Below are 25,138 nucleotides of genomic sequence, written 5' to 3'. Positions count from 1 at the left end.
ATTTTGCCGATTAATATGACATAACATTAAGTAAAAAAATATATTCATCAGAAAACAATAACCTCTGCTAATTGGATAATATTTTATCCACCATGTCCCTCATTCACTCACACCAATATATTCTCCTAGCAAAATCGTTTTCCATGAGCTCCTGAGTAAGTATCATTTTATTGGGATGCATTGGATTTTCTTCTAATATCGATGAATAGCTAACAATGAATGTAGTAGATGCCTTTCTAATCGATAAATGTGGGCTTTCCTCAAACTCAAACATCAAATGTTTCATTTCATTACTCACCGCATCGACAGCTACTTTTTTCGTCTAATTTACATGACCAAACTCGCAAAACTGATTCTCCACTATACTCAGTGCTCCTCAGGATACAGAAAGCTTCTCATAGAGTTAGCGAGATACTTCTTGTTAAGTTCGATTATTATCTCTGTAACCAATCATTGGTTAAACCAAACCAAAATTACGATATTGATAACTTTCTAACAATATTTCAGAAACCTTATCACCCCGGTTAGAAAATTAGAGACTTTATCTGTTATTCGAAAGAGGTTTGTCGTAAATATTCCATTCCACTTCTACTCATAAATTACGTACATAATATAGAAAAAAAATTTACCTAAAATGTTGAGGTGTAATATTTTTATTCCTTTATAAATTTTGACTATTTTTGTGCTATATTTTTGCTTTATTATTTATCTTATTTCTTCTCGTTGGATTTTACAACATGTTTTCTCCATACATTGTTTTCCTCCTTATTCTTAGCTTTGTATTTCTACCCTTCAATTATTCTATTTTCTCTTATCAATAATTTAAGCAATATTATTTGATTCGAACTCACTAATAGAATATAGGTTGAAATTTATAATGAACTTTAATAGTATATATATTTTTCATCAGTTAAAGTTTTTCATCGAAAGAGAACTGATAATAAATAAGAATGAAGATCTTCGCTATTTGATATAAAGCCGTTATTACAACATGTCTTGAACATTTCTAATGTTTTGTTTCTAACATAGAACAGTGGTAAATTCTAAGTATAAGGCTAGCTTCAATTTTTCACATTATATTCAGCTTGGAATATTATGAATGATGACGGGAAATAAATTGAATTTAATGACATGTTTGATTCATTTTACAATATAAATGTCCTATGAAACATGGCATACTTTACGTTAAAAAGTTTAAGTTTCTTTCAATTCTTCATTATTCTACTCTTTATATTTGTTGTACCTGTGTTGTCGTCTTCTTAATGAACTCCAAATTGCTTGAGTCAGCATTTTGCCTCTTTACCACCTTTGATTCATATTGTAATGGTTTTCTTATTTATTTATACTATTTCTTTCGCTGGGGTGAATTATTAGACACTGTCTTTTACTCAATAATTTATTTGAGTACTTACACTAGACTCAACTAACTTATTTAAATTCACCGGTTGGTTTTCTATTTCTTTTCGTTCACTATAACTATTTCTCAAAAATTCTAGAAAATAAACAAATCAAACAAATAAATAGGGAGTCCTAGAAATTAGTTCAAAAGAAACAATGTAAACAAATCGCCGTTATTATGAAATTATATATAAAAAAACGAATTCCCCTTTCTCCAAATTTTAGGCTTTCATTAAAACAACTTTTTTCACGGTCCAAGTCGAGAACGAGTTCATAACAATATCTTAGTATAGTCTATGTGTATTTTAATTTCTCTTTTTCTTGATATTTTTGTCGTGTTACTTCTATCTTTTGGTCTAAGTTACTTTTACGTTTGATTAAGCATATCATCTTCCAGTAACATTCAGTTTCTCGGTATCGGAACGTTAAATTTCATCATTAATTATGATATAGATTACCTGAAAACTATTACCTATTACCTCCATAAACGGTAACTTTCTCCGCTAATTAGATAGAAATACACGAAACGTTGCTAAAGCGAAATGGTAAAGTTTCAACATCAACGCCAAATGTATTCATTTGGTTCAATACAAACAAAAAATAGCAGAAACATTTATTAATCTGATAATTATCTATAAAATAATTCCAAACGACATAAAGTTAATGATGTCAATTTTTTTTATGCACTTTATGAAGACTGAATTTGGATAAAATAATTCCCTATCATCGTGAAAATACAGTTTGAGCATACCGAGTGTTTTGGTAGGAGGACATGAATTTACAAAAGCTAAAACAACCATACCTTCTCGAAAGATTCGTGATAATCCTGATAAATATTTCAAACCTTGACGATTATGCCTTATGCCAGCAGTAATTATTCAGTTATGATATCACAAGAGGTTCGAAAATAATCGATTATTTTACAACTAATAAGACATAATTTTCTATAAATTACCTCGCATTACGATTAAGAAATTATAATAGATTATTATTGATAGTATTTGCTGGTATTCGTTAAAATCTTATTACTATTATCGCTCTTCAAAGAATCCCACGTCCAAAGGTGTGAAATAGCCAATTGCTTTATTTAATTCTAAGCTAAAAGCTATTCCGAAGTATTGAGACTTTTGTTGCATTTTTGAGAACCTTCAGAAGGTGGTTATTACAACAATAAAAATTGTTGGACTCATAAAAAAACGGAAATAATAAACCATGTCGCCAAACGTATAACTGCTTCTCAATATGCCGCAACTATGATCAAATTTTAATTTCTATTGCCTCATTTTATCATGAATCGTATAATCACGGATAAACATATACAGGGTGTTTCTAAATTCATGTGACACAATTCAGGAGGTGATTGCGCGTGTGAAATTAATATGGGTCATTCCTATAATAAAATTTCCTCAGCCCACCCCTTTCCGAGTTATCACCCTTTAAAGGTGGTGACTATGATTGTGTTTTTATTTTATATTTTTTTTTCTAATTGTGTACGCCAATCCATCACACGTAAGTTACATTTATGTATCTTGACTAGAGGTGGTTACTTCCAGCATTTATTATGGATCGTATTACATTTAACATCTTCATTGTTTTCAATTTTTTCAAAAACCTATTAATTAAGGTGTTTGTTTTTTTATCCCTTCAGATATTGGTTTTCGTAGAAAAATTTAACAACAGAAAATATTTTGAAATAAAACAAGAATTTCAAGTTATAATTTTATTTTACAAAACTTCAAAGAAAATTTTTGATATGAGATAAAGTAAGGGTTGCTAATTCCACCCACGCACAATGTAATACAACATAACAACATAAACTCAATTTTATTCACCGCTTTTTAAGGAATGGGTTGAGAAAATTTTGTTACAAAAAAGACTCCCATCTTAATATCATGCGAGCAATTACCTCCTGAATTTTTTCGCATGAATTTAAAAACCCCTCATATAAAAGCTTCCATATAAGTAATAAAATTCGCCATGTAATGTACTTTTACAATTTCTTGATTTAGCTCACACCCTTACGCTGGTTATTCATCAACCATTGTTTTATGAACTTAATGTGTAATCAATATATTTATATTGGTTATTTTGAATTCCTTCTTTCTGTTTTTACATATTTCGAATTTTCATTTTATTATCTTCAATTTGCACGTATTTATAAATTAGAATAACTGATTCGATGTAATCCAAATCATATTAAAAAAGAAGTGAATTGCGTCACACTAATCAATTTGATCCAATTTCCTATTGCTTTTGAAGCCGCTAATGCATGAATTGCGTATTGAAATACGTCGCGTCATTTGTATGATTTAATTGGTAAATCTAATATATACAATTTGAATACCTAACTACCACTAAAACGTGTTCTTATCTCTGAGTATGAATATGGTTCTATGCGAACTAAATTATGTTAAGCTGTTCATTGAAACCTTTATAGAAATTGCTCACATTCAGTTTTATGTCAAAATCACTACCCCAATACAACAAAGGTGTGTTAAAATAATAGAGACGCGTATTATAAAATGCATACTAGTATAGATAAAATGAAAATACAATAGATTTGCTAAGTTCAATTGAGTTTTACCCACTATAACTTCGCCTAACTAGAAATATTCTCTCCAGGAGAAACAGAAATGTTCTTGTCTATCGTCAGGAATCACAGTTGATATTTACCAATTAAATTAGGAAAGATGATTAAAATCATTTTAGGAATCATTCCCTTTCTTTTGTTCCTCGGTGATATTCAAAATATAGGAGAAATAATAGTAACCATATTCGTAGATTACAATGCACTGCTAATTGTAACCACGAAACTATAAAATACTACCAAACGAACCGAAATCTGTACATTTAGATTTCACGCATATAAGATTAACTAACCTAGAGGTATCAAACATTAATAAAAAAATTTCACTAAAGAGAAGAATTCTATATAATATGTTTTTAGATGTTAAACTTAGACAGATAAAGCATTCTAAAAAACAATGAAACAACTAAGATTAAAATCTAGTCATTGTCACTGGTTATTAGTCCGACGATCTGAGTTATTGTCATACAAGCTTTGAGATATGGCAACACTGATGTGAATATGTCGATCTAACATTGCCATCAAGTATGACATTTTTAATGGTAAACGTAATCAAACCGTGCTGTCACACGATTGCTATTTGAGTTGCTTACAGATATTTGAAACATTCATTTTAGTTAAATAATGAGATTAAATCAGTAGTTTGTCAATAAACTCGCTTCGGCTTTTGATGATGAAGCACCATCTGGAGCCTCTGTGTTTCGCTGGTTTTCGAATTAAATCGTGTTCACACCTCGCTACAAAATGAATTTTGTGAGGATCGTCCAAAATCGACTATTGTGTCAGAAAACATCGCTCCTGTGCATAAACTGATATTGCAAAATAGTCATGTGACATACCGTGAGGTTGAGGCATACTTGGGCTTCAGTTCTAGTCGAATACATTCAATATTGCATGAGCATTTGACTGTCAAGAAGATTTGTTCGCGTTGGATACCGCATAATTTAATAGTCGCTCAAAAAAAGTTCGCGTTGATTGGTGCTAAGAAATACTGAAAAAATTCAATCGCGGTGCTTCAAAACATGTCTATGAGACCGGTGAAACCGAAATTAATCAACAATTAACTGCATGGGACTTTCAAGACGAGCCAAATCCAACAAAAGTTGTTCGCGCACGAAGCACTTCGAAGCAAATGGACACCTGTTCTTTCGGACATGTCGCAACCATTCCACTAGAGCAATGGTCAATTCCGAATGGTACACTAGCATTTGTTTGCCATAAGTTCGCAGAATACGAATCATTCTCCACCACGACAATCTAGCAACTGGGGACATCAATATAAAGAGAAATCAAACTTCCCAAAACAAAGTATTACGCAGGTATTACGTATCCCAGTAGTTAAATAAGAATTAGAAAGATTTGTTGGTAATCAAAATAATCCTGAAACCCAGCAACTGTCAGACGATCACCAACCAGTACAAATTTTGTAAAAAACTAAGCCATTAGACCTTGTATGATATAGCTGAGCACAGTCCATAAATGGAATACGTAATCGTTAGAGTCAATTAGAAGATATCAGAGGATGGACTCCAAAATTCAAGCACTTAGTTTGTAGGATTTCCTAGATTGAAATTAATAGGGGGTGTGCAAAAGCGAATAAGCAGGAAAAAAAAGATATCGAATCAATAGTTTTCAGAATTACTAGCAGCACATCACCCTGTATTGTTAATATATCTTCTCGTGACAACAGAATATCAATGTTTCCCTCACTATTGTTAACATAAATTTAAAATTTAATCCGAGAATTAATTACCGCGGAGAAGGTGCAGTATTATCGCTTTTTTCGTCGAACCAACTCTACTGTTATAGTTCCAACCTTTTTTTCTTGTAAAAGGACTCCAGCTATGAGGTTCAACAGTAACTTACATACAGGCTATATATTATTATCGTAACTTTCTCAGAGATTCTCTTGTAATTACGTTCAATAATAATTTAAAATCCATTATTATGTGTCATTAATTACTATTCAATTTGTATAGTGAAACCTACTTCTTCCCTATATATTTTCAAATATCAAGAAGCTTTTGTATGTGTTTTAATTTATAATCACTTTCTTGTGCTCCTCAAATCTAAGCATCATTTGAATGAATTTTAACTATCATTTATTTGTTAGTATTGCATTTGTCTATCATTTTTTTTTTATTTCTCATACCCATTGTTGTTTTACTATTTTCAAATTTTGCTTAACATATCAACTACTAGTACATACTATTTTTTAACCATTGTACGTCTTAGTTATTAATAGATATTAAACAGTAACTCAGCGTGTTTCCTGGCACTTGATGTGGACTAATTACGTGCGAATGTAAAGAAAAAAGCCAGTATTACTATGAAAAAATGCTCTAACAAATAATTAAAAATACAATTACATCTACTTTTCACGAAACAACTCTTTCTGTACTCTCTCACTGAATCAACCTGTCTCATTTAACAATTAAAATACATGTTCAGGTTTAAATATGACTAACATAGCAATTAGGGCAGAAATCTAGAACGTCCATTACCTAAGACATATCAAAGTCGTTAATTAAGTATGTCTCAATAATTTGAATAAAAGAAAAGTCTGTAAATAAGAAAAAAACACCAATTCGAAAAGTAATGACTAGTGACCCCATTTAATAATTTCTTTGCGCCGCAAAATGGGCGATAATCTTATGCCGACAGACATCCCTCTAATCATAACATCAACAACGTCCACACCTGAACCTTCCAGACGCAAGAGGTCTTCTAAAAAAAGATTCACAAGAAAATCTAGTAGACCTGAGAGTCGTAAAACAAGCGAAAGTAAATCTCCTGAAGGTGAAACGCGCAGAAAAAGCCGAACCATCGGCGGTAGTCTAAAATACGAGATAGGCCGAAATCAATCGGCCGCAACTTTACTCAATTTTCCCGTAAAATGGTCGAGTGTTCGTATAAAAGGTCCGGGCTTCGAAGATTCTAGGAAAAGTATCGTTAAAGTCGAACCGTGCAATGGTATGCCCAATATGAATTTGGATTTTCAATCGCTCAAAAGTCCTACGCAAGGAAATATCAAGAATAACATTAGCAATGTAAGTTTAATGTATTTAATTAGACGCTATAACGTTTGCATGAATTTGGTCGTCAATAGTTTGTGTATAGTATTGCTGACATGTTGTTCTAATCACTTCAAACCATTATCTGCTCTGCAATTTACTCGAGTAACATCAAACAACTCAAATTGAAATGTTCTGTTCTATTTTTCCATTAGTTTATTGTATGATGCAATCTGATAGATAAATACAATATTATTATCATAACTAGTTAACCCGAAACGTTGTTTTGTCTTTCAAATTATAAATCTATAGTGCAATATTGAATATGGAACTGTTGCTGTTGTTATGTGTCGCAAATCTAGGAATGTTGGGAACCAGGATGAAGCAGTACCGCCCCGGTTACATAAATACGACGAAATTAATCACAATTTATTCTCCGTTAAGTTCACCCTTCGAAAAATATCAAATGGATTTTGGAGATGAAATCTATGACAAAAAAAATGGGGAGCTCTAGATATAGACCGCCGAAAGATATAATTTATGAGTATAATTAACAATTAATTGCATGATCTTTTAAAAGTGAAATGCAAAATAAAACAAAAAGATCACAATTTATTCGCGCTCTTCTAATGAATATCAAATGAATTTTTGAGATGAAATCTATGACAAAAAAATAAATGCGGCAGTTTAGATAAAGACCGCCGATAAAAAACACACCCACAATTGAATGTGACGGACAATTCATTGCTTGACTCTTTGAAAGTAACATACATAAGAGAGATACATTTTTTTGATAAGGAGAAAGATCAATTAGAGACAATCAATATTAATTTTGAAATAATTGAGTGTTCGAAGCTTTTGCCAGTTCGTCTGGCACAAATTTCAGTGTGAAAATCATGATCTCAGCACCAAATGGGCATCTTTTAACCTTGCGGTTATTATATAGACGCGTTGAATTCAGTTACCAACTCTGTGGGAGTTTTTTATAGGATATTCTGTGCCCGTAGCACTAATCAGCATTTGCAGATAAGTACACATAATGGTAGACGAAGGTAAGAAGCGGAAGTAAATGCTTCATATACTTGTTCGCGTTGTAAACTATTTACTCTAAGTGTTCATAGCAACCTAGCGCCCTTGTTTTCATTCCAATTGTCAAGTTGTTTCAGCTCGTATCTCCTATGTTTTAAATGCACGCAATTGCGATATGGATTATTCAACTTGTTTATCGCTTTATTCGTTCGACAGCTTAAATGGCTTTCTTTGGGTGGTGCTGACATTGTTTACTTTAACATATGGTATGCAGATAATGTATTTGCTCTTTTAATATACCAATTTTCACAGTTACAAAATACATAATAAATACAAAATAGAATGCTGAAGTCCAGCGATATGTCATTGGATTTACTTCAGTAGGTGACGAGTAAATAACTTATATTAATCATAGAAAAAAAAATTGACATTCAAAATGGTGTGGAATAACAAATATTTGAAAAAATTTTAAAAAATTTGTCGAGTCGTTAAGGAAACACCGTGATAGTGTAGCCACCTCGTTATCAATACAGTTTTCAAAAATAATCAATAATTCTAAAATGTCAGAAAAGAACGTATTAGTCAACTTCACATTTACGTTCAGAATTTGAAATAAAACAAAAATTGATTGATTGATTGATTGAAACGCATTTTTATTCCAATGCTCTCTCACGCTTTTTTATAAAGATTCTCTATAAATTGTGTATTAAATTTTCGAAGAAGGAAATTCCATCAGAAAATCGAAAACATAAATTCTTTTTCTTGACCATTAAGTACCTAATTTTGTTGTGAGGATAAAATCTTAAAATAAATATACAATCAGACGATTTCACCCCATAGAATACTTGAATTCATACATCTTAGCGAAAATATTACTGGTTGTATGGGTGAATCAGAAAAATCCCACTTTAAAAAATTCAATTTATTATAAATGCACCGATTATCAAACGTTTTCTCTTCGTTTAAGAAGAAATGTGTTCAAACATAAATAAATCTCTATGAATCATATACAGAGCATCCAAAAACTACCAAAAATAAACTAAATATAATATATGTGATTGTCAATATAACCTTATTCAACTTTATTTAAAAGCTAGTGCAAATTATTTTAACTATAATTATTCCAATATATTTTCAAACTAGTATATATTAAGGGAACAAAATAATTTAATCATGGATGGTCTCTATTCCAAAATTCTTGTGATTTCAATAAAAAAAATCGAACTAATCGAATTGAACCAAGTCAAGAATTTAACAAGAACCTAATTAATAGTGATAAGATAGGGAAAAATGCATGCCACAAATATTACAATTACGTAAAATTACGTATGCAACTTAAGCTTTAGCGTGTACCTCACACTTCGCTTTCATGCAATCATTGTCAAATAACATAATACACCTATTTTTCATATTTGCTAAAATTTACTCTAATAAGGAATCGGTTTCAGCCATAGAGTATCGAAATGCAGATATGCTCTTATCTTTTGGGCTTTACTAAGTGACTATATTTAATTGATAATAATTTTTTGTGAACAGTTTAAAACTGTCGCATAATTTTTTTTACTTTGTTCGACGATTTCTCACCAATTTAAACGACATTGATTATTATGAACTATAAACTTTGTTTTTATATAAAAATTATGTAAGCTTACAATGAAACTGGAGCTTTTCATTACTATCAACGTTGGATGAATGAAGAACACGAGGATATATTGAAAAATCTTAGCCTACTATAGAACCAAACGAAATTTCAGTGTCAAAATATTTTATTACTCATCACATTCTCCTCTTAATTGGATACATTTATTACAGCGAACTAGTAACGTCTCTAGACCTTTCAAAAAAAAATATTTCTTCTTGCTCTGCAAACCACACCTCCATATCTTTTATTACCTCCTCGTTGGAAGAAAATTTACGACCTTTTGAACTTTTTTCAGTTGAAGAAAGAGATGATAGTCGGACGGAGCCAAATCTGGTGAATAAGGAGGGTATTCTAGTGATTCAAACCTTCCGTAGAGTGGTCAGTAATGTCGAATAGTAATCTCCAGTTATTGTTCTACCCTTATCCAAAAAATCCATCATAATTACTCCATGGCAATTCCAAAAAAAGTGAAGCAAGAACTTTTCCACCAGATTTTTGGACACGAAACTTCTTAGGTCTTGGTAAACCAGAGTGTCGCCATTCTATCGATTGTTGCTTTGTTTCTGGATCGTAGAAATGTACCCAAGTCTCATCCATAGTAACCATTCGGTTTAAGTAATATATCAATATATCCTCGTATATAATTGAATGGGCCCATCATAACATGGCAAAATTTTCGGTTCATACAGGATAATTGCTTTTTAAATTAGTTGGAAAGTTTCTCATTTATAACACTACGTTTGGAAACAGTTAAAATGGACGGATAAACATGCAAGCGATTTTTGTCTTCTAGGTTACTTAAAAAATTGGTTTATACTATTCCAATAATCTTATAATTCTGTGGAAAAGTATAGAGGGTGCATGTATTGAATTTGCATTTCATATGTTCGAAGAAATAACTAAACAACATCATTTTTAAAGCAGGAAATTTTAGATAAACTAAGTAAGATGTACAAAAAATCCACACAAGTGGTCGTGAGTGACGTTTGGCTGGACACCATTATTATTCATCACAAGAAGTACCTTTGAATCCACACTTTGAAAACGTAAAATTGTCGAAAAGAAAAACAATTTTGTTTGTGAAAGTGTGTGCATATCAATATATTCTTTAAAACCTAATTATCAAAATTTCCATCAACCATTCAATCCAATGACTTTTCTGTCAATAACAGAGAACTTGATTGAAAATAGATTCAATTTATGTACTCTATTTCCCTAAAACAAACACATTCCTTTCACATTCGCCCAGAAATGTTTTCCATCAAATCTACTATTCTAGATTTTTATTTAACTGCTAATTTAAGCTTTGATATTTAATCAATTTAATTTGATTTATTTTATTTAGTTACATGTTTTTAATTGTAGTTGTTTCTGTCAGATCTATTTGTGTAAATTCAGTATTTCACATCGTTTAAAAATTTGTGTTTCATTTACGTTTATACCCAATCAATATCTATGGAACCCGGAGTTTAATAAAAATAATGCTCACGAAAATAAAAATATTAAGTTTATATTATTTTTATATTTATAGATACCTCACATTTCACTCCTGTGTTCTATCAATAATACAAAATATATCAGAAAAAATAGGTAAAATTTGAATTGTATAAATACTATTAATACAAAAGTATCCATACTCCTATATCGGCTCATGTTATGTTTTGACTCTTGATACTAAAGCGTAAATATTCAGATATCGTATCATAACATTTTAAATATATTCCAATTAGTTCAAATTATATGCTGTTTCCAAAATGGGATCAATCGAAGACAAGATTTGGAATCTAACAGAGTCTTTGCTGCAATTATGTCATTAGGCCATTGGTGGGTACTCGAAACTGGCGATCATACTGGTAATCTTTGTTTCTGAACGAAGATAAGAAGCTCTCAGATAACCTAACACTGAAATACAAATTTTAGACAAACTAAAGAATATCAGATACTATCAGGACAAAGTACGGCTAAGTGGTTCCTATGCTACTTCTACTCTAGACAAGCTGAAATAACGAAACAATTTAGAACTAAAGAAAATTGATGAAACATTTCGTGTCGATTTATCAGCTACATAACTTGGGAAAGTTCCTAATGATACCTGTCAAGATTGTTAAGAAGCCTCTGAGACAATTGAACACCAGCTTTAACATTATGAAGCCGTTCGTAGGAAAACGCTGTGATACGTTGGCTTGTGCTTCTGAGAACCGGAACGAGTACACACAAGAAGGTGGTCGGTTTTATTGGAATTTATATTCAGACCTTGCTATCCGAATCACAAACAGTGCGGGGCTGCACATTAGATCTTTGGGTCAAGATGTCCACGAGGTTTACATAGCAATAACTCCAAGTAATCAAGAGAAATGAAGTTAGTTTAACGGATTGCATAACGGAGTGGAAGGCAAGCCGCGTCTACACATGTTTCTTCGATCAGATTACTAGAGTAACCAAGAAATAAATATAAGAAAAGTTATTTTAAGCAATAAATATTTATAATTAATAAGTTTCATACTTGTATTACATGCGTACTGAACTACGAGCGTAAACGATAGGGTAATTATGTTGTTTTAATTAAAGGGGTAACGATTTAAGAGTGAAATCAGATACCTTTGTGGAAGTTTGCAGAACCCTTATTGCGCTTCACATCAATACACATCCAACGTTCAAAGCACTTTAACTATAAGAATGCAACGTGTTTTCTCAATTTCTATGTGCAATTAAAAAAGGTGTTTTTTATGCTGATTAATTTTAGGATAGCACAATCAAACACAGGGATGTAACCATTTTACACTAGTAAATTACTACATTTTGCGGGATACTTTGACTGACCACTTGCCTGGCTTTAGGAAGCGGAGATGAGCCTCAATTTGAAAAAAAGTTATTGAGACTTTTTTTCAATATGAAGTGCACACCAATTGCAAAATATCTCAAACAACCTCAACTTTAACTTAAAAGAAATAAATAGTTCAATGGATTTGCATTCTTATCTATTGAACTGTGAGATTTTAAAATAACCAGTAGTTTAATTTGAGCGTTTAATTTGTTTCATATTTCTCATTGATAAATTCGTGAAGAGTAGGAAGCTTGTTAAAATTATAAGTTATTAAACTATAATCAGTGGCGTATTTTAAAACTATCTTAGGTAGATTTATCCATTAATCTAACCCAGTCTTCATCTTATTCAATCTAATTGTCTGTACAATTCTCTGTAGCCCTTTGAAGTTTACTTCAATTACATTCCGTAATTATTAACTACTATCAACTAATTAACTGATCAACACAATTGTTATGGCAACAGTAATCTCAAGATAATTTTGTAGAAACCAATAATTAGCTTTTGTGTACGGGTTTTGAGTAACTTCATTGGCGATCAATAATAAACCCCATTGTTCTCCTCGGGTATATTGATCCTAACTACATATATTATCCTCCAGCTTGAAGTTACCTGTGGCGAGCTTGTCATACCTAGGAAGCTCCCAATTACATTACTAATAACTATAAGGCTGTCGTCGAAAATAACTATTGCTACCTGACGTTTCGCCAAATCTTGTGGTTGGCATCTTAAGAAATTGTTGGCTACTCCCATTAATTTTAACTGTAAATAAAAGTTTATTTAATTCATGTTAAAATAATTATGAATTTATCATATCTAAAAATGTGTGTCCCATAACAAGAAAATGAGAGAAACGCAAACGTGCACTACTAATATATAAATTCATCATTGTGTATCAAAATCACCTAAAACAAATCGTGCAGCTGCTGTCTTTAGAAAGCAAAGGAGCAGAAGAGATGGCGTATCATTTACTTGACATTATACAATGTTCGGAGCGCCTAATATCTTGTGAAAGGATAATGGAAGGAAACTTTGTTAACAAAGTGGTCAATGATAACTGGGCACTATGGTCAGAATTAAAAATCGTAGATGGTAAGCCCCGACCCAATCTCAAGAGCCAACTATGACATAGTGAAGATGCTTTATACTTAGTTGGAATCTAACAAGACGACGAAATGATCTGAAGAATCACATTTTATTCTATTTATGAAGAAAGAAGCGTATCATGCAGGGATAAATCGTAGCCTTTACGAAGCAATGTTTGACTGTAAAAGGAAGAATCTCAAATCAGTTATATAAGAAGAGGAGAATCGAGCCCAATATTACCAACCCCGTGTATAATGGAGACAACCAAGACTGCAGGTCAATCTGTGAAAAAGCAGATAATATTTTACCTCTCTTTGCTAAAATATCCTGTTGCTAATACAGGTGATAATATTGTGGTCAGAATTCCTGATGTAGACCGTGCCAAAGCCGATAACATTATGGCTATTATAATTTCTCAGGAGACAGAAGGAATGTATGATTTAGGCACTTAGCATAGGGTACAAAACAGTTGACTATCCTCAAGAAACGTTTATTACACATGATATTATTGCCCAACACGAAATCACCATGACAAATCATGCAAAAAAAGAGTCACATCTTGACGGCCAAGAATTCAGCATTCTGTCTGTACTGGAGAATTAATTTCAAATAGGTGTAAATGTAAAAAATCAAACCTCGTGAAACTCAAAATGTCACTAAATTATTATATATTGTTAATTCATGTCAGTTAATTCCAAATATTTAATTTATTCGTCTTTAAAGAGTGATACCAAATACTTGGACTAATCTCTAGTTGAGTTTTGTTCTATGACTAGGCAACTTTAAATTTACCATATAAAGTTAAATTACTTCATTTGACAATGTTCGTTTAAGTAAAAATTCTATGAATGACAATGTTATTATCATTCTTATTTTAAACATTATAATTATTAGTACGTAAAGGCAGATTAAAATACAATTTTATATTCTTCACATGTACCTACTTGTTTTATTACTTCACCCAAGTCTTCAAAGACATTATATAAAATTGCTGGTTATTGTGATTAATTCTGTGTCATTATGTGTCTAAATTGAGTGGACGTTAGAAATAATGACTGGATAGTATATATAATATCCAGATATACTATGCCGTCCGAATATGCTAGACATTGATATTTATCTAGAAGAAATGAACTTGCTGATCAACTCACAAAAGAAGCAATTGGAAAAAACAATATAGAAAAATTTTACAACACCCAAACATACTACCAATTTTTAAAGAAGAGCTGAATAATAACTGGCATACTCAAAGGAAAATATATCCAGAGCTCAACTAACCACTACACTTTTTTAAATAAAGAACTAAGTACATACTTCAAAATATTTCCAATATATTCAAATATAGTGTCAGTAAAAAATATTCTACCAGAATGAGGCTCAATCACGGTATATTTCCAGCACATCTGAATAAAATAGCTTTACTGGACAATGCTAAAAAAATGCTCATGTACATCTACTGCTGATTTAAATCACCTAATATTTTGTTGTAAAAATCATGCCACACAAATTATCCAATTCATAGATATACTTACTCAACAATATTATTTTTTCTATAAATTTAACGTATTTATTAAGCTTAGAAAACAAAGTGATTTTAGACTCATTAATTCAGTTAGTTTGTAGTGCTAATATCATAATATAAAATTATATGGTTGTAATTATCGATTTTCTTTTCAAACGGATGATTCCTGAAGGCAAATATCAACATACACAGGAATTCGCATTGATTTTCCTTATCTAAATTTTTTTGATAACAGATATAATCTATATACGAAACTAACCATTTTCAGACTTTATAGAAGTTTGTCGATATAACAAATTAAATCGTTCATAACACATATATAAGAGAAATTTTTCCGTACTTTCATATGTTAAAACATCTAATAATAAAATTGGGTCCAGCGTGTTAATTAAATTGAAGGTTGAATAATCTTTCTAACGAATCATTCATTTGTGAATTGAAGACGAAAAAATTGCTATAAACGCTTTTTATCATGATATTTAGAACTATATTTGTTATAATGAATAAATATACAAACATACATGCCATCGAAACACGAATAAATTGACGCTTGAACAACGATACCGATTAATTTTAGGTGGATTGAAAAGTTCGTAGGCTAACACATGATTTTCAATTAGCCCTGTGTAGACATGTGTTTAAATTTAACAATTGACAATGTTGTATAATGTTCGACGGCTATGAAATATGGAATATGGAACATCGATAATTCACACTAGTGGTATCTAGAAAACAAACGTAATGATATTAATTAAAAATTCAAAGCGTGTTTAAAATTGAACAAAGTGGATATTCTCGAAGATAAATTATGTTTAGAAATGTCTGAACTTAAAATATTCAGCCTGCTATCTTTCCAGCTAACCTTAAGCCACTTAAAATCCTAAACACCCTATAAAGGAAATCTGACAACTTTCTTCCCACACGTTGTGATTTCTATTAGGTCGTAGGAACTGAAAGGTCTTTCATTTGATTGAAAACTTTGTTCTTTTTACAATGGGTCCCTTATAAATAACTTTAAAAAAGCCATTCCAAAGCGTGGTCCACACAGGAAGAAATCACTGCTTATCCATTCTCCAAAATGAACATTAAGGTACTCTAGCACACATAACGTCTAATGCGGTGGAGCTCCGTCTTGAAATGGGATCGTTGTCCATTTACCCACTAAAATATTCGACCATTTCCGTCACGTGACCCTCAAAAAAGTACCCACGAGACCTGTCCTCACAAACACCTCAGGCAAGTTTAATTCTTCTTCAACGAAGACCGTTCAGACTGAAGGTACCACTGGCAAAATTCCAATCTGCAATCGAAATTATACTCTTGAAGTGCTTGGAGAAGATGCAGGCGGAAATCTGGATAGTGCATGCATTTGTCGTAAAGAATGATAGCCGCACTGCAGATTGATTTGGCTGCTCAAGTAACGCCAGCACAACTGTTTCCATATTTTCGTTAGCTGTTACAGATACCTGTCGTCCGGAACGCGGCGCGTCGACAACAGGGCCCAAGTTTAAGAACTTCTGGTACATCTTCCACACTGTTAAATGATTTAGTAGCGGCGAGTTTGAAAATTGTTACTGAAATTCAGTAAACATAGTTTAGTAATCCGTGTTCGTACGCAGATACGACGCAACAAAAAGAACCCTTTCTTGAATCGTGAATTTTTGACTTATGCGGATTTTTCGAGAGCGTTGCCTGCTATTGCTCACCTCTGTATAATAAATGTAACCCATAAATTTGTATTTTTCCATTTTAATGTTATCTAGTTTATGACTACATTACAGCCTTGATTTCTTCTATATATAATATTTATTTTGGACAATTTTCATTCTTTATCAATGAGTAAACGACATATTGAAATTGGGATATATTAAATTTGAAAAAGGCAAGACAATACAATTTTGAAAGTTACCATTCGGCAATTCCAATGGGTGAATGTCATATCAATCGTTTAACTCTTTCCAATATTTTTATAGCATATTTTTTCCACCGAATCTATTGGTTATAGAAAAGAAACTAATGATAAGAAATATTTCAGAAAAATTAATAATCTTTTGTAACATTTTTTTCTCTAAACTAAACTAAATCTTCCATTAAAAATCTATCTTAAACAAGGTAAGGGATGCTAGTTCCACTATCTGAGCAGTCATTAGTTAGTTCATTCACAGTACAAGCAAAATACAAGATTTCACTTAACTTTTGACAATTAAATTAAAAATACTAATACTATTCCACCCACCACCATAGAGAAGATATTTTGGAATGAGAAAATATTTATTCTATTATTCAAATAATGTCAATTTGTGAAAATGTATGAAAAATGAATTATAATGAAACTTTATCTAATTCCGTCACGGAAATTCAATTTAATGCTAATCGTGGCATTTATCTCGCGGAGATTATTGATTGAACTAACAACTTACTTTCATCCATCGATTTCTTTTTACTTTTCCTATGAGCATTATTAATCGAGTTTGGAATATTCTTTTCATATAACGTACTGTATTATTATGGTATACATTTTTTATCAAACCTGTTTTTTGTTTCAGGTACTTTCTTTGGGCGCTGATGTCCTTCCTGAATACAAACTTCAGAATCCCAGAATACACAACTATACTATCCTCCACTATTCTCCTTTTAAAGCTGTTTGGGACTGGATTATACTCATTTTGGTAATCTATACCGCAATTTTTACTCCATACGTCGCTGCTTTTTTATTAGGAGAACCGGATTTTAATAATAGAAAAAACAAGAAGTACAGCGAAGATCCTATTGTTATTATTGATCTCATTGGTAAGTATAGAAACGAATTTTGAAGATAGTTCTACATATATACATATATATAGAAAAACACTTACTATTTTCACCCTGTTTCATATTTGCTAATGGCTCTCTGTGGGTTTCATATTATTATCATATTAATGAGACAGCTAGGGCTTATGCTACTCCCAGAAGGATAGAAACAACAGCATACAATATTCACAAACATTGTTGACAACTGCAATAAATGAGAGAAATTCAAATAAAATCAATCAGCTAATATTTTCTCTATATAACACACTAATGGTGCCACTAATACAAAAGTAGTTAGTCAGTATTAACTCTCAAGAGATAATATTCTTCATACGATCTATTCAAAAGTTAAAGTGCTTTTTAAAAACAAGTTTTAATAAATTGAGCATGAAAATAATAGTACAAGACAAAGTCACAACAAAGTAAAAATTAGTTGTTGTGGTTAAAACAGATTTTGATTCTTATTTTGATATATGTTTCAGGTGATCTATTGATTAATATATTTATACAAATTGTCAATATCAAGTCATATTTTGATATGACCGAAATTGGTCGAAACTAAAATTTACACCTGTTTTTTGAAACTAATTTTCTATCAAGAGAGATCTAAAATCCAGACGATTTATACAGAAAAACTCATAAAAAGGTCTAAGAAATAAAAAGTTGAAGAAATCGATGACTTGCCAAACACCATTCCAAGAACTTTCATATTCACTGGATTATACGTTTCCTATGCGGCTAAAAAAATATTTTATGGTTAATTTATCATGAATTATTGTAATGTTGTGGTATTGTAATTCTCTGCTAAAAACTGGACCCCACCTCACCTGAAATTGTAAATTCTGCATGCTACCTGTTGGATATTGAAGGCAATTGACCAACTCAATAATATCTAGAAAGGCATAGACGTCCAGCAGTTAAATTAGACCCTACTATCTGCATTAATGGAGTGTAAAGCCTACGCCTGCATGTCACAAGAAGAAGAAGAAAGACATATATTCACAATTATCGCTTCGGCTTTTGAAATTTAATTATTGGCGGGTACCAAATAAAATTGGTGATTGATGAGATTCTTATAAATCCTAGAATGTATATGAAATAAAATCCGCCGAATACCAGTCTGTTAATTGTGTAAAAATAATGAATTTATTTCTCGCTACAGAGGGCTGTTGACTTTAATTATTATAAAAAAACAATATTAAATCAGAGATTAATTTCGAGAAAATAACTATATGGATGCTATTATAAAGTTACTGAAGATACTGTTCACACTACCACTGCACTTCGATATCCAAATTAACTGTTCATCTTCAGTCTGTAATTGTGAGTTTTGATGTAGTAATAGAGTAAATAATCTATTTCAGTGTAATTATCATCGATGGTTTCAGAAATTTCAATTTAACTATCATAAAGGTTTTATTGAAATACCACATGGTAAGATATTTTATTACTTCTCTCTAAATTCTTAATATCATGCTTTTGCAGACTTAATAATTTTTCTTTTGTCTTCTTGTTTAAGTCTTCTCCATGACAAAATAGCCCTTTGTTGCTCAATATAGACAACTTCAAATATAGCAGCTTAATTAATAATAGATTTTGAGATGAGTAATGAGACATTTCAAAAGTGAGATTCTTACAAAAAACAAAGAGTGTCGCACTTGAAAGAGCGGCATATTTTTGTGACACAATAGAATATCAATGTATTCTTAATTATTTTTAAGACTTATTGTGATTAATTATAGTCTCAGATAACTTAAATTCCTCATATAACAAGTTTGGGGACCCTTTTCAGAAAATATTATATGTATTCTATTCAGATACTTCTAATAAAACTTAATAAACACAAAGGCTTTCATTTCTAATTTTTTTTCTATATATCATCTCAGCTCTAGAAAGAAGAGTGATTTAGAGAATAAATTTAGTAGAAGCAATCCGTTCGAGTTATCTTTCTACTCATTCTCGTAAAATTTATTATTTTATACAATCCATAGTATTGAAGTTTATAAATTTTTTTTCAAATCTTTTTGTGTGGTATCTAATCTTTGTAATAAAAATCTCCTTCTCAGTGTTACAAATGGAAGAATGCTCTTATTTTTCAATATCAGCTAACTGTATTGCTCGAATCAATTGCAGAAAACGTTTTAGGTTATTATTGCTGCTGATGATCCAACCGGTTATATCTGTATAGAGTATTTAGCAGAATTGACTTTGAATACTAAAAACTTATTTTAGGGTCTCATTAGCTCAATTGTAATTGTATCTGCGTATCGTGTTATCTTTTCTTATTTGAATATGGGTATTTTTCCTAAGCAAGACTCGCTATAAAAATTGCTATTAATATTTAGAAATTAGAAATATAACTACAGCAGGTTAAGTGTTTGAGAAATTTTGATTTTTCGGTTCATTGTCTCCAAAAAGAAAAGGAGAATGTGAGGCAAATACAAAACAATTCCAAAAGCTGATATTATTATTATAAGGAATAACAAACTAAAACGAAAAAAGAAAATCAAAAACTTGGAACAGATTTGCTGGATTCATATGTATGGTACGAAAGCAATTTTTAATTATGGCAAAACGTTAAGTTTGTACTAATAATTACCGCTCATGGACTATTGATGACTCAAAAATAATGGACGATTTTTATGGACGAAATTATATCTTGCAAACTGTTAAGCACTCCGTTACAGATTTTTGTTTACAACAAATAGCACTGGAAACCTTTCTTCCTATTGAAGTCATTACGAATTTCATCAAATTAGTTGAAATACTATGCAGAAGAATTGTTGGATTCGAGGAAATATTTGGTGGTATTATTCAACACGAAAATGTATTTGAGTGGTATGTTAATTCACCAAACCTAAGTCCAATTGCTAACTTTCGGTATATTCTTAAGAAACGTTTAGCTAAGATAAATTGCACGAGAAAATAAAATGATTCCTGGAAAAGAGTAACTCCACAATACTCAAATTAAGCATTTGTGCGCTAAATTAGTGCCAAGACGTGTTGTGGTCATTTATGTCAAAAAGGAGCAAACTCCTACTAATAGCCTCAATTTATTTCAATAATAAAGTAACATTTTGTATTCAAAGGACTAATACTTACAATCATATAGTTGAGTCTTATAAATCTAGGCATTACTAACTCCTCAATTAGGCGTCTGCCTTGTGTTGTACAGATATTGAATAATAAATTAAATTATTATATTTGAATAGTAGTCTTCTGATATTTGACTTAATTGGGATTACCTAACAAAGTTATTTGAAGAAGAAGGTAATACTAAGAAAAACAACATACCGGATATTAGGAATAACGTGGAAGTCATCAATCAAGAAGTCGACCAAGCCCTGATGACCTTAAAAAAAGAAAATTTCCAGGGTAGGATGAAGTCCATGATGTACGATGGCCAAAAATCTCACATAAGAACTTACAAATCTTACCCAAAAATTCGTATACATTGTAAAATATCAGACAGATGGCGAACCAGTACAATTATACTCATATCTAAAAAAAAAAGAAGAAAAAGGAAGAACCGGCTAACTACTAGATACAACATTGAAGCTTGTTACAAAAATTATCACCAATAAAATTAACTTACAGCACTAGAAAACGAGAAGCAAGGATTCGGATCAGGAAGATGTAGTATCTACCTACGACAACTGGTTGAGAAATCCATAAAATATAGCAAACCAGAATTCATATGCTTCATTCACTTCACAAAAGCCTTTGACCGTATTAAAGTGGAGGATGTTATGTGAAACATACCTATCAATACAATCCAGATCATCGTAAAAATATACTCAGACAACAAAGTTCAGGCTCGCATTAATAAACAAACAAAAACCAAACCAGTTAATAGCGGTATCAGACAAGGAGAATCGCTTAACCCCATGTTATCCGACATAATAATAGATGCAATCATAAAAAAGGTTAGGTTAGGCAAAGGGTACGGAATAGATGACAGATAAATCAAAATCCTGTGTTATGCCAATGACACCATGATATGTGCCGATAATGAAAATGATTTTCAAAGATTATTAAATATCTTTAGTCAAACAGGAAATCAGTATAATATGACTATCTCAACTGAAAAACCTATTTGCATGACAAAAGAATCCATTAGATGCAAAATAGAACTAGAAAGTCAAATAATACAAAAGAGACTGAAGTAACTTGGAATTTACATAACCAGTTATGGAGACCTAGAAGACGAGGTAAGAGGACAGGCGGGATGTCTTTGTAACGTAGTATGGTGGAACAAACACTTAATATGAGAAACAAAGGCAGGAATTTACAAAGCGACAAACAGACCTATATTGACCTATACATCAGAAACAAAACCAGAAACATCAAAAATCAAAGAACTCTTGGAGGCGACAGAAATAGAAATTCTCAGCCTGATCTTGGGAAAAACACTATTAAACAAAGAAAGAAACGAAAACATCAGACGATTATATGATGTAGATAACATTAAGGAAGGGGTACCACAGCGTAAAAAACAATGGAACCAACATATAAGTCGAATTACAGACGATATGATATGAATAAGAAAAACGATAAATGAGAGCGAGTCGAGTAATGAGACATAGAAAACCAAAATAATGAAACCATTGAGTACAGCTGTTAATGTCACTCTGGACGGACATCATGTGGCTACAAAAAAGGGTCAAATCCTCTTCTTAAAGTAGTAGTAGATTTTTTGTAAGAAAATGTCCCTGAGAACATGAAATCTACTCATTCAGACTCAGATATTTTATTATGGAGACTTTATTTATTTATTCGAATTTACATTCTATTCTTTGACATGCTTTGATATGTAGTCTAAAGTCAAATTATCAGATTGCTCATTTCAGTTTTAATTTTAATACGTTTAAGCTTAGTAGATTATTATTTAGCAAATAAACTTATATGTCGCAAAGTTGTTTCTGCGGTAAGTTCCTTATCCCAATCTTTACCAGAGAAAATAATAGCTGTATTTTTCGCTTAGCATATACTTTTACTAGGGAAATCCGATATTCATGTAATTTTATTTATAAAAATTAGAAACATAATTGAACCTTATACTATTCCTTGTGGAACACCTATCTTAAGTATAGAGTTGGAGCTTTTCGCATCACCACACATTGGTTTCTGTTTGGTAAATAATCTTTTCAGAGCTCTAAAGCTACAACTCTTAAAAAATTGTTACTTAGCTTGTCAAGTGCAATGATGTGAAAGACGGTATCAAATTTTTGATCATGTCAAGAAATAATGAAACAAATTTGAATGATTTATCTAATTGAATTTGAATAAAATATATGAATTAATCAATCTATTTATAGTAAATAATGAATAGGAAGGTTTCCGAGAAAAAGTTAAATAATTTTCCATCTCAATCAATTCAAACTGTATATAAGAACGTAATTCATTACTTCGTGATGTACAAGGATTGAATACTGAAATACCAACTTTTCATGTGAAATAAAATTTGTAGCTATATACTGGATTTACTTATCTTGGTTTCAGTTGATGTAACGTTTATAGTGGACATTTTAATAAATTTTCGCACAACCTACGTAACGGGAAATGATGAAGTTGTATCAGATCCAGTGAAAATAGCTTTCCACTATTTGAAAGGATGGTTTCTTATAGATCTTGTAGCGGCAGTTCCTTTCGACCTCTTGTTTTTCGGCTCCAATACAGATGAAGTGAGTACAAATGAAGTATGTATAACACTCGGCATATCTTATTTGGAATGTCCTGATTGGTTTTTCGTGAATCTTTGAATGTCAATGTCATAAATTCTACCACAGAAAATATTGATTTTATAGAAACGTATCACTTGAATTTGATTACTATCGAAGTTTGAAATTGATTGTTAACTGTTAAATTAACATACAGTTTCAAAAGGTGAATGTCTATGTAATAAGAGTGTAGTGGGCTAAGTAGTAAAACTATTGTTGTGCTTAATCGCACAAATAATCATTGCTGTATACAAAAGCTGTGAACAATCATTGAATACACACTTACACTGTTTTATCCTTAAATGATTATGAATTTCAACATTATACAAAAAGCTTCCAAATGAAGATTTTAACAATTATTGAATTTATTTTTATAATTAAAGTCTGTCTAATTAAATCACTAGAATCTCTTTGACATGCGATATGATACGCTTATCCTAAACTGTGGTCTCGATATTTTCCGACCTAACAAAGGAAACACAATCTTCTCTCTAATCCCTATATGCTATATCAGGTATATGCTATTTTCCAAACGAGTTTAATGAGATCGAAATTCTTTATATAGAAAAACTTCATTGTTCATAAAAATAATTTTTAACTGGGGATAACACAATTATTTTCAGATAATATTTGACCACTGAGCCATTTTTCCAGTAATAGAAAACAATCTATGTGGGCGGAATCGGGCGAGTAGTGTGTGTGTATGAGTAACAATCCAAATTTCAATATAATTACAACAATTTTGCTAGAATGCCGTTTTAACTTAAACTTTATTATAACTTGGCATAATACTCGCCGTTGACAATGTTTCCCGTTTCAGTACTCAGTCTTCGCCCTCTTTGGAGCCAATTCTTTCTTCATATTCCATTGTTTTAATTTTTATTGTCTCGTATGTTAAAAAATGGATAAAAGTTTAATCCGTGATTATAGAAATAAGCAAAACCACTGCTTTTTGTTGTAAAGCTTCGCTAAATTTAATTGAAACACTTTTAATACCGTTTTTGATAGAGTTCCACTAGTATATCCACTACTTGCCGCATTTCCAGTCGACATTATAGTAGCGCTTCGTAGATCTTTTTCAGTTTAGTAAACCACGAACATGCTCGCCCTGGTAGCTCATACGACCTGTGTTACCTAATAATCGATTTTTTCAAGAATGAAACTTGAATCTTGAGTAGATCATAGTTCATTTATCGTATTTACTGGAAAAATTCACTATTAATAGCTTCCAAACAAATACTAAACAACGTGGTCTGTGTTCAAACTTGAAATAAGCGCTTCTTAGGTTATATACTTTATAATCAAATGGTATTCTTCAAACAACTATCAACTACCCCAATCCCCAAGTGTCTAAACGGCTACTCAGGTAATAATATTTTGATCCATTCAATTTGGGTGAAAGAATTTTTGCAATATGTATGTTCAATACATTCATAAGTGTAACTATAATTGTCAATATATTGTATTCATCCGATTGGTGTGAATTAATTAGTAAACTTCAGAGAGGGATTAATTTGTATTGATTA

General features: G+C 31.3%; 1 protein-coding gene across 7 annotated transcripts in view; it reads left to right on the top strand.

Moving 5' to 3' along the window:
- The window catches only part of LOC130901476 (potassium voltage-gated channel subfamily H member 6), a 286,333-nt gene that overhangs the window by 191,882 nt on the left and 69,313 nt on the right, over window positions 1–25,138 (top strand). For 6 of the 7 annotated variants that reach the window (XM_057812903.1, XM_057812899.1, XM_057812904.1 and 3 more), the window contains 2 exons: window positions 17,649–17,892; window positions 23,395–23,576. In XM_057812903.1, the coding sequence (XP_057668886.1) occupies window positions 17,649–17,892; window positions 23,395–23,576 (426 nt within the window). Of the gene's footprint in view, window positions 1–17,648; window positions 17,893–23,394; window positions 23,592–25,138 lie in introns of all 7 variants that reach the window. The other variant, XM_057812905.1, reaches the window with a different exon arrangement.

The sequence above is a fragment of the Diorhabda carinulata genome, chromosome X (assembly GCF_026250575.1).
Source record: "Diorhabda carinulata isolate Delta chromosome X, icDioCari1.1, whole genome shotgun sequence".
Lineage (NCBI taxonomy): Eukaryota > Metazoa > Arthropoda > Insecta > Coleoptera > Chrysomelidae > Diorhabda > Diorhabda carinulata.
Note: the sequence above shows the minus strand (reverse complement) of the source record. Positions and strands in the feature narration are given on the sequence as shown.